This window comes from Carettochelys insculpta, chromosome 19 (genome assembly GCF_033958435.1).
Source record: "Carettochelys insculpta isolate YL-2023 chromosome 19, ASM3395843v1, whole genome shotgun sequence".
In the NCBI taxonomy this organism is placed as follows: Eukaryota; Metazoa; Chordata; order Testudines; family Carettochelyidae; genus Carettochelys; species Carettochelys insculpta.
Window position 1 is genome coordinate 3,824,487 of NC_134155.1, and position 12,026 is coordinate 3,836,512.

The 12,026-nt window shown below is 41.1% G+C and overlaps 1 protein-coding gene across 14 annotated transcripts in view; it reads right to left on the minus strand.

Moving 5' to 3' along the window:
• NCOR1 (nuclear receptor corepressor 1) overlaps nt 1-12,026 on the minus strand; it is a 111,434-nt gene that overhangs the window by 73,007 nt on the left and 26,401 nt on the right. For all 14 annotated transcript variants that reach the window (XM_075013590.1, XM_075013584.1, XM_075013578.1 and 11 more), the window contains 5 exons: nt 11,501-11,628; nt 8,520-8,715; nt 6,072-6,254; nt 3,238-3,351; nt 633-689 (listed from right to left, as the gene is read on the minus strand). In XM_075013590.1, coding sequence (XP_074869691.1) covers nt 633-689; nt 3,238-3,351; nt 6,072-6,254; nt 8,520-8,715; nt 11,501-11,628 — 678 coding nt within the window. The remainder of the gene's footprint in view (nt 1-632; nt 690-3,237; nt 3,352-6,071; nt 6,255-8,519; nt 8,716-11,500; nt 11,629-12,026) is intronic.

Below are 12,026 nucleotides of genomic sequence, written 5' to 3' on the forward strand. Positions count from 1 at the left end.
GCCTAAAGAGTTCACTTTTAATGAAGCTCACTCAAATATTTCAAAACAATTCTATTTTAAGTTTAGAAAAAACTTACAAACTTTATAAACAGAGTCAGTCAGATCAGTGAAACCTTGATTCAGCAGTGTACAGATGTATATGCTTGAGTCCCACTGAAATCAATGGGACTGCTCAGGTATTTCAAGAGTAAATCACATGTGCATATGTTTTGCAAGAATTGGGATGAAGGTATGCATGTGATTAAGTTCTTTAGTTAACTGGTTGAAAAGTCTTGCAAAAGATGTGTTTTAAGTAATATCTAATAGACTGCTCATATCACTGTAGAGATTTGGGCTAATAACCTATTTTTAAAAAAAATAATAGGTCAGCCATGTTCAATTTTTGACACATAACTATATGGTCTTCCCTGGCCTGTGCATGTAAATTTAATGCTTGAAACAAAGAACTCTCTTAGTTACAGAAGTGAGCAGGCATATGAGGCCTTATGATCATACATACAGTAAGTCAGTTATATTAAGGGGAAAAAAGAGGGTTTTTTGAGCACAGACTTAAATCATGCAATCATACTTTATCTGTTCATCTTTGGAAGAGACTCTGAAAAAGAAAAGTAAGAACAGGTAAGGGAACTTACCAGTTCAACTTTTGGACCAAGACCTTCAAAAATCTTATGAGCTTCTTCTGCTTTTTTCTGTGAAAGATATTGTTTTGTATAGTCTCTTAAGGCAGTTTTATTCAACCACAATGGAAACTGGACTGTCAATACCATCTTTGATATTTTCCCCCCAAGGATATTTGCAAAGACGAATGATCCTGTCCACATTTAAGCCTCCCTTAACCTGCATCTGCCATATTGCCTATAGCAAGTCAATAGCTTGAAAGCTCATCTCTCACCAACAGAAGTTGGTCCAATAAAAGATTATGACTTCACCCACCTTTTCTCTAAAATGAGTGAAGGCAACACGTATAAACTGTCTAATTTTATTTCCCAGATCTGTCTACTTGTTTGAGGAAACATCCTTCTCACACATTTGGAAAGCAAGTAGCACACAGTAAGTCAGATTTTAAACGATTGCCAGGGGAAAGGAAGGAGCAATGTGTTTCAACAGCAGAGAAACAAAATTTAGAAATCCTGGGTTAAGGCAGTCATTACAAAAAAGGCGAATAGCAAATATACAAAAAATAAACCAAACCCTATGTCAAATATGCCTTTTTAATGCTACACTTCACTACAGATTAGCCCAACACATCCACATACAGTGCTTGGCTATAGGGCGAGAAAAAATTAAACCCTGCAGGTTATTCTTAGAAAGCTTGCTCTGCTAAACTCTCCTACTTTTCTACATGCACTATTCTGAAGTCAGAAATGACAAATATTTTGGAATTCACAGCTGTGCAAAGTAATTACATATCAGGAGAATGTATAAAATTACCCTGGTAAAAATGGATTGTTTGGTCTCAAAACATCTTGGGACAGAACTTTAGTCCTCTTAGCTGAGTGAAATTCTCTAAGTACAGTTAAGCATTACGAGTTTTACCCTTACAAACACCCACTGACCATGATGCTATAAAGGGGATTACCTTCTTGCAAAATGCAGAAAAAGATAACCAAAACAAGTATTTCATACACATCACAATATTTGTGCAGTAAGCAGCAAAAATGGTTATATCTGCACTCTGAAAGATGCATGCCAACTTATGCACCATCAATATGCTTAGGACTGTACAAGACATAGAATAAAGATAAATCCTGCCCTTGCTGCATGAAACAAATCTTTGATTTAAAAATTAATATTTTACATTCAGTATTTCCTTTGCCATGTGCTGGTTATGAAATTTAAGGATCAAGTTAGACACAAGAACCTTCAAAAGGGAACTAAATGCCCAACACCACACTAAATTTCTGCATCTTCCAGCAGATTACATGTGTGGTAGTGAACTGTAATTTGAACATATTGTTAACAGAACCAAACATCTGTAACCAAAATTAAGCAAATTTTTGCATTCAATACCATATGCCACCCACCAAGCTGTTCACAATTTTTTCAGTCATTTCATTTTTTTGTGCACTGTGCTTCACAGGATTCAAAGATTTGAAGGAATCTCATAATAAACACAAGATTAATTTGAAGAGAACATTTCAGTGATAGATGCTTAAGAAAAAGCACTGTTTAATGATCAAAAATGCTTGCTGTTTATTTAGGGCTTATAATATATAGATATACCTATCTCAGAGCTGGAAGGGACCTTCAGAGGTTATCAAATCCAGTCCCCTGCCCTCATGACAGGAACTATCACCATACCTAACAGATTTTTTTTTTTTAAACTTATTTGCCCCAGATCCTTAAATGGCCCCCTCAGGGACTGAACTTACACCCATGGGTTTAGCAGGCCAATGCTCAAATCACTGAGCTATCCCTCCCCACTACGCTTATAGCCATTAAACACTACATTTTATATAGTGCTTTTCAGACAGTACAGTGAATCCTGTACCAAATACCCTCATTTTTAAAGACTGATAAATGGGGAAAACACTTTTCTTTAGCAAGATAATGAGACGCTTCTCCAACATTATCTAGTATTAGAGAGGTAGCCATGTTAGTCTGTAGCTTCGAGAACAACAAGAAGTCTTGTGGCACCTTATAGACAGATATTTTGAAAGCTTATGCTCTAAAATGTGTGTTAGTCTATAAGGTGCCACAAGACTTCTTGTTGTTCTCAATGTTATCTGGCATAGCATGGTAGGGCTTCCCACAGCTCCCTTTGGCCAAGAATGGCCAACAGTGGCCATTGAGCCTGGGGGGCATGGAGGGAGAGAAGGCAGCCTGCAGATAATCAACACCAGTAAAATGTCTTCCAGCCCACCAGTGGATTACGCTGATGAGCTGAGAGCCAAAGGCTGCCAACTCCTGACATTGGAGATCAAATGCCAAGAGGCATTAAAATGTTATCAAAGCACAAATCCAAAGATGGGGATTCATACAGACTCATTTTCATTGCTTCAGTTTGTTAAATACCTTCATGGCTGCAAACTCTATGATTTAGAATGAAAATCTGAGGCAAGCATTTGTCATTAAAAAAGTTAATATTTGTAGACTGAAAAATAACCAAAATGGTTTAAATTTAAAAAGACCAACATATTGAAAAGACTAGATTAGTGCATAATGATGAATGTCAGTACTATGTGTAGCTATACATAAACATGCCTAGCGCCAACCAAATCTAAGAAACAAGCTTACCCGATTTTCATCATAAATAATTTGGACAATACTGCGGTGTTTCTGTTCCACTGGAGGAGGGGAGACAGGCCTCTCCGGCTCTGGAGGTTTAGCAGCTTCTTCTTCAAGTTGTTGCTAAGAGACAAGAGAAAGATCAGCCATCCTCACCACATTACCCTAACCAGTAATTAGTCACCAGAGATAAAATATGCATCTGATCAATGGTTTGCTGTGCCTGTCATTTCACCATTTAATTTCCAAGTTCATTCATATTAGATTTAATGCCAGTCAAAGCAACAAGACAGTATTTTTACATAAATATTTGTAAATTAAACTTTTTTGAGGTGTTAAACTGAAACAGGTTTAAGTCAGTTAAATGCAGTGTTGTGTTGTAGTTTATCCGTAAAATATTTAACTTTCAACCAAAATATTAAAGCCAAGGAACACAAAGTGTTTCAAGCTTTCATGCTCAGGCAATACGCCCCCCAGAAATTTGACAGTATATTAATATAATATACTGCATAAGCTTTGTTATCCAGCACTCATGGGGGGATGGGATTTGCAGGTTAATTGAACACGACATATGAAGCTTATTGCTCCGTCCCCACCCGCTACTGATAGATCCAGATCCTGGCAGCCTGAGGCAAGCTGAGGAGGAAGGAGGTGCCTGCTTAGGTAGTGACACCTGTCAGAAGCCAGCAACAGCCAGCTGACCAGGTAGGGGTCAGGTGTGCACACCTCAAGATGCAGTGATACTGTGGCTGGGAGCAGTGCTGCTTGACAAAGATTTCCAGTTAACACAGTGCCAGATAAAGCTTTAACTGTACTTAAAATCCTGGTTGTTGATATCCCTTTTAACTCCCTAAAGTAACTACTGTCATCATTATTCTAACAATTCACAATGATACATTGTGGCAGAAATAAGTTACTGAACAGGCATACAGAAGTCATAACAACCAACCAAATATATACACTATTTGTTTTTCACAGCAATTAACCTCTTGTGATTTGCTTCTCTCCCCAAAATATTCCTTTACATATGAATCAATTAATGCCAGTTTCAACTTTGCACTGTCAATCTCTCTCTCTCCTGCAAGCCAGAAATACATAAGAAAGGAAAATATACACCTCCAATGCGATGGCTATCCGTACACTCTTATACATGATTTGCTGTGCTACCCTTTTTAAGATTTTATAAAATATCATATACTGTGACCAGGATCAAGTCTTCACTTTACAACTCATTTCAAAATATCTCAAAATTTACCTTTTTTTTTTTTTTAAAAAAAGTTTTAACTCTGGGATACAACTAGTGGTCCTAATTTTTTATTTTTTTACATCTCCAAGAAATCTTCATGACCAGTCCCTGATTTTGTACTCAACGAAGCAACAGTGGCAGATTTCAAGTGGTAATGCATCAGTAAATATTGCAAGGGAGCCAGTCAAGTTCTCTCTTCTGGTCTAAAGTCTGAGGAGCTGGAATAAGAACTCATAAGACTGATTAAAATGTTCCAAGAGTGTAATGCAGCATTTAATTTGAAGTTGCTGCTTTTTTACTACATTGCTGTTCATCTAAGCACAGTTACAGCAGAACAGTTATACAGGTCAGTTCAGCATTAATATATATTACTTTACTAAAAAATAAGAGATTTAAAAATTACTCTTAATTTTAATAAAGATCTTAAAATTTAATTTTACCAATTTTTTTAAGTAAATAGTTTTACTCTTATTAAATCTTTAGATAGTTTCTCCCAAAACCCTGTAAAACCGTCAGCATTTATAAATTACATCAGTGATTCCCAAACTGTAGCACATCAGACATCTCTGTGGACTATCCTGGATAAATTGTGTAATGACAACATTTATTTATTATTTTATGTATTGCACTTTTATAATAGGCTATTCAGATGAAGCTTTAAAACTCTGTGGGAATTTGTTATATAAAATATGGCAGTCAATTTATTTCGAAGATGTAAAAACGAGAACACAGATACGCAGAGACACTGACGTACAGAGCCCTCACCTCCAACCACCATCCATAGCAAGTTCAATTGCCCTGCAGTTGTCTAGTTTAACTGAGCTCAAAGCTGAATGGCTTTCTTCTTCCCCAATAGTATGCATCACACAAGAACTATATCTGTGCATAACAGTGAAATATGGACAGATGGCTAAAGAGTGTTCAGAAGAAAAATACATCAGTGATGAGAGGTGTAAGGATATGCAGACAACTGGTAGATATGGACGAGGGTACACAATAAGAAAAGCTTAGGAACCTCTCAACTACATTATTACATACAACCTGTTTACATAGTACACATTGCCTACAGAACAAGAACCTGATTTTTACATCGGCTACATCTACACTACAGAGTTCTTCCAAAAGAGCTTCTTTTGAAAGAGTGTGTCCACACACAAAAAAGGGGATTAAGAGAGTGATCTGCTCTTTCAAAAGAGGGCATCCACACAGTCCCAACTCTTTCGAAAGAACAGGCCAGGGATCAAAAATGAAGACTGTTCTTTCAAAAGAAGGGCCTGGCAGAGCATCTACACACTTTTTCTTTCAAAAGAAGCTTTTGAAAGGGGGCACCCTTCATAAAAGAGTGATTTCGAAAGGAGCACCACATTCTTTCGATTTGCTTCTGACAGAATGCTTTGTGTGTGTAGATGCTCCATGGGCTCTTTCAGAAGAGCCCTGTTCTTTCGAAAAATCTTTCAAAAGAACTTGCTAGTGTAGATGCAGCCATTGTGATTAAGCAGCATGGCTTTTTTTTTTTTTGAAAAAAAAAATAGCATTGTCGTCTCCAACTGAAAATAAAAATACCACTGGTTATGATTACTCTTCGTAGCTTACTTACTTGCTTTTTCTTGAGCTTAAGGATCTGCTGTTCCACTTTTGCAATTTCGCGATCTACACGATCCATGCTTTGTATCAACTCTTCCTTTGACAGTTTTGAAGGTGATGCATTCTGGTCCTCTCCACAAGGCTGACCAGCGATTGGAGAAGATGGCCCTTCATGCTTCCCTCCAAAAGCTGGTTCCTTAAATAAAAAAGGAATAATTTTATCATGTTTCTTACATAATGTTTAGACCAATAAATTAGTTACATACAACCTCCAAATGTAGTCTCAATTCTTTATATATTAACTTGTCCAAGTATAAATTAAAATAAAATTAACCAGAACTTTCAGCCACCTACACTACAATCCATATTGAATCACTAACACTGGTACTCCTGAAGTTCAATTTAAGTTTCTAAGGCCATGTCTACACTAGAGAGTTTTGGAGACAAAACTCGTGGCGCATCTACACACAAAATGCATTTTGTCTGCAGAAACTATGGACAAAAATGCCATGTAGATGCTCAAGGGGGCCCTCTTGCTGACAGAGCCAATCAAAAGATCAATCTGCTTTTACACTCGTCCCTCATTTAATGAGCACTTTACTTATGAGTACTCGCTAAAACAAGGAAGATATATATGCCTATCTTTATTCAGTATGGGTGCATCTACACTAGCAAGTACATTCGAAATCCAGATTGGAAGAGCGAATTCTTTCGAAAGAACCCGCAGAACATCTACACGCATGGACGTCTTTCAAAATTAACTCTGAAGGAACTCCCCCATTCTTTCAAAGTCGGTCCTCCCTTCCCGGAATGGGAAGAGCACACTCCTTAAAAAGATTATTTCAGAAGAAAGAAAGTGTAGCTGCTCCGCGGCCCGCTCTTTTGAAAAAGGCAATCCTCCATGGCCACAATCAATGGCAGGCAGCGGCACCACTCCCAGCACAAGCAGAGCTCTATAGCTCCAGCGTCTGGCTCTGTTTCAAGACGCAGGCTCCCAGAAACCCTCAGGCAAGAAGCTGAGAGCATGCAGTCAGCAGGGAGCCCATGCTGCTGCTGCACAGCTGGCTCCCTGCAACGATGCGCCAGCCAGCTGAATGCCCTCCTTGGCACCATGGCCAGTGCCTCTGACATCCACCCATCCTTGGGGTCCCCCAAAGAAATTGGGGACCCCTCCCAGGAGGGGAGCCACCCCTCAAGAGCTGAGCCCCCTCCTGAACCAACGCTGAGGTGCAGGACCTCCTTGCCCTCTGAGCAGATGAGGAGGTCCTGCATCAGACGGGGGTCCAGCATAGGAACACACCAGCGTTCCAGCTCCTCACCACGGGCCTCACTGGCTGGGGTCACCCCACCCGGATCCCAGACCAGGTGAGGTCCAAGGTGAAGGAGCTGTGCCAGGGATACTGCAGGGCCCAGAACATGGCTGAGCGGTCGAGGCAACGTCCACCAGCTGCCCCTACTATAAAGACCTGGACCACCTCCTTGGGCCCAAGAAGGCGGGACCCCTGGCCGTGCTGCTGGACACAACGGTCCTGGCGTTGGAGCAGGTGCCCGAGACAGGGACAGAAGGGGAGGACCGTCCTGGACCCACACCCAGCACCAGGTGCCCATGGAGGCTGGACACCAACAGCGATGATGAGGGCTCAAGCACGGGGGCCCTCGTCATCGACATACCATCCAGGCCGTCCAGCTGGGCCCCATCCACCCATACTTTGCCCGACTTCCTGGGGAGACCGACAGGTAGGTGGCCCGCACACCAGCCACCCTGGGACTCAGGAGGGGGAATCTGGTCCTGCCCAGGGTTGCCGCAGACCCCCCGCCACATGCCCATCACCCCGGGGCCAGTGGACTCCAGACAGCCGTGTTCCCTGGGCCTGGATGGGGGGCCGACAAGCGGCATTCAGCACTACATGGGCGGGACAGCACCACAGGCCAACTGGCTGTGGAGGGACCGGGGGGGAGGGGCAGCATGGGGCAGCCCTTGGCACCGACGCAGGGAACCTCAGGACATGGGCATCATAGGACACCCAGTGGTGGGGGCACAAGGTTCAGTACTTGAGATTCATGGCCCCCTTGCTCTCCCCTTTTGTCTCCACAGCTCCTGTAGCCAGCAGCCGGACCAGCGTGCTGAGGGAGTGGCAGGACATGGAGTGGCAGGCCTGGGACCGGGTGACAGCCAACCTTGACACCTTGTCCCAGGCTATGGCCAGCTGCCGGGCACCAACTGCTGCCCCATCGCCATCCACTCTCACAGCCACCCCTACCACCCCCACCCCACCATTCCCCGTCCACCCTGCTCCCAGCAAACAGGTTTCTACATAGTAGTCAATAGCAAAATGCTCACCAGAGAAATGGCTTGACTTGAAAATTCTATTTTCAGCCACTGTCTTTAAAATAGTCATCTAATGAATTTTCTAAACACATTAAGGCACACCTTCTATATTACAATAAAAGCTATGTTTACCTTCTTAATATCTGCAGATCGCAATCCCTCCTGTAGAGGATGTACTAAAGGCAAGACAGCAGCAGCATTAACACGCTGAAAATGGGAATCTGAAACTTGTTCAAGACGCGGTCGCTTAGACTCCAGTGAATCATGATCAGCCTGCGACGGTCCTGGATGAAATTGCTGCTCATAACCAGTTCTCCTTTCTTGAGGCCTAAAGAAAAAAAAAAAAAAAAAAAGATTGTAAAAGCAATAAATTTATTTAAAAACTTACAGAGTATACTATTTAATTGCTGCATTCCATTTCCATCAGGAAGAGAGCGTCACTTAACTCTTCCTAAATGTTGAGGATGGCGAAAGTTTAAGTGGCATATTATAGAACGGCTTTTTAAAATCAATTTTCACTGAAGTTAGTTTTGATCTCACAAAGGTATCATTTAAATGCCCATTACACCACAGGGAGGCCACAAAATTTATGCCATTACCACAAATATATCAGAAAAACAGGTTTGGTTAAAAAAGAGCACCAAAGAGACTTCACATCAGTAAGTTTAGTATTGCATTCCACAGAATTACACAAAAAGCACAGTAGTTCAATTAATTCTTATGAAGCCATTTTAATTACATATAAAAGGTATCTAAATTAGTAATTGAAGTTATTTGGAACTTGGTCTGCATCACACTTTCAAGTACTTGTCAGCAAGGCTCTGTCATATATGTTGGGACTGGAAAGCCGTTTGGTGACTCCTGCTCATTTTTTTCATAGCAAAATAGCCACATCACTAGCTTCTTTGCAGTGAATTACACAGGATGTCAATAAGATCTCATAGACTTCAACACCTTAGAAGACTTCATTAGAAGAGATGACAGTAGCATCCTGTATTTTGCCAAAATTGATGAATGAGCTTTTCACAAACTGAGTACTTTTTTTGTCCTATTACCAACTGTAGGTTATCAAGCATTCAGATACTTAAGATGGCAAAAACCAAATCTAGTTGTCTTTTTTGTAAAATGCAAGATGAAAACAAGTTAATCTCAGTCCCACTATCTAGGAGTTATTTCTGGGCATATTCCAAATTACCATCCAGAAATGGGGAGCTATTAGTTCATTTTACACATTAAGTATCACCTGAGAAATTATCAGTGCACATGACTTCTCATCCACGATCACAGTGAGCCACGAACACCACTTCATTTGAAATACCATAAATGCAAGGAAGAAATTGTACACATTCACCTCATTGCAAGAAGTATCATACCTCTGTGAGTTAGCAACTGCTATACTAGGGCCAGACAAAATACGTCCCACCAAGCCACTGAATCCAGTCTGCAGGATCCTCAGCCAGCTCCCTGCCTGGTGCTCAGAAAAGCTGACTGCAGGATTCTGAATGCTATGAGCCCAGGGAAGAGGCTATCTGGCCAATAGGAACTTCCTGTGTACAGGGCAGTCAGCATGTTAAGTACCCTTTTCCAGGAGTTCACAGCATTCAGTTCAGAGCAATACATAAGGCCCTTGCAGCTGCTCTGAGTAGGTGCAGGGCGACAGAAGGCAGAGACCCTGGCTAAGGAACCTGCTAAGCTACTGGCCAGGATCCACACAGATAAGGGTCTCCCAACCAGAGCTTTCCTCTTGCATCCTAGTCCCTCCCTCCCCTCCCCAGCCTTCTGCCTCCATTCTTGCATGCCTACCACTGTAACCGAAACCTTCTGCACCCCCTCATCCACCCTTATTCCAGGTCACAGCCCCTCTCAGACCTTGCATTCCAAGTCCCCTTCCTTCCCCTGCACAACCCAAATCCCTGTACCCCCTTCTGCACTCCTGCCCCGGGTCACAACCCACTCCCATACCCTGAAATCTTTCCTATACCCCTCCTCCAGCTCAGAATCCTCTCTTGCACCCTCCTGGATCCAGCATCCCCTACTGCACCCGAGTCCCCAACTGCCTCCTTCACCCAAACTCCTTCTCAGATCCCACACCCTCTCCAGCACCGCACTCTCTTACCACAAACCTCCGTCTTCACCTAACCTCCATCCCAGACCCCACAACTTCTCCATTAATATAATGGAGGAGTATGGCCCTTGACCACTTACCAAATTCTTGGAGTGGCCTCCCATCAAAAATTATTGCCCACCCTGTGATATATGAACAAATGAGCAAAACAATCACAATACTTAACTTTCCCCTACAAAATTGGGCACTCTGAGTATCTAAAATGTATTCAGATGATTAAAATTTCACTCAGATCTGTGGCTGAATTAATCTTTATAATTATTTTCAAGTCTGGTATTCAAATCACACTCTCTCTTACTTGTATATCCAATTAAATACAATTGTTTAATAAATGTTAATGATTATTTAAGCTGCCATTTACCAAGATGTTGACTCTGAATTTTACACATTTAAGTATTTTATATTTTTATGACAAATAAAACAACTTAACTAGCTCTGCTGCTTCTGAATTACCTAGACAAACAAATACCCTCTGCTGAATATTGAAGTGTATGAATTTTATCCCAGTGAAATCTAGGAAACATGATGGATAATATTCATACTGTGATGATTTTTTAATTTTGCTGTATAACTTGACATCTCACCTGTATCTCAAAGCAACAAACATTGCATACTTATAGCCAAAATATTTCTGAAGAAAGAGTTTGTGATGGGCACAAGGGTTCTCAACTGCTTGCTAAGAAAGTTTGTGAGAGAGGTCGGGGGCAAGTGAAGCACAGGTGTCACTTCCTATTCCGGAAACAAACATGTTATTTAAGCCAATTAGATTGGAAAGTTTTGCAACAGGTTTTTAAATAAGACGATTCTAAAATAGTCAGATACCACAACCAACTAATACTGTAAGTTAATGGAGAACGCTGGGTTTATATAAAGCTAAGCTCTTAAGCAAAAACTGCAGAAGCAGAGATTTTATTTATGAATATATATAGTCTAGTTCAACTCACAACAGATTTCTCTTTTATCTAAAAGATAAACTGTATGCTCTTACCTGTCAGAGCCTGGATGAAATTCTGAAAGCAAGGAAGGCCGGCGACGAAGTTGCTGCTGTTGCTGTAAGAGTTGGGTTGCCTGACTGACTTCCAGATGAGAAGAACGATAATCAGGAACTGCAAACTCCTAAATGAAAAACAGCCCTGATATTTAAGCAAGAATGAAAACTCAAAAGGTACAACATTGACAATGAAGGAATCATGGTTTCTGAATAATTCTTGCAAACCAAGGCAACAGTTAAGACTTGAAAAGGAGGTTTCTTTTATAAACTCTTTTTGGATCTCCAAAAAAAACACATTAAAAAAGTAAAGTCACAAAATCTACTATTCACAGTTGTAACAAACTGCAAAGTAATTTGCAGACCAACAGAGAGAGGTGGTCTGGAGTAGGGACAATGTAAAGAAAGGAACTAGGCTGAAATTTGCACACTCATTCCCAGTGAATATATTCAGGCCTGGCTGGGGGAAAATGATTGCATAGTCACATTAGCAGACATGTAGGGGGGCTAAATTAGACCCATCTGA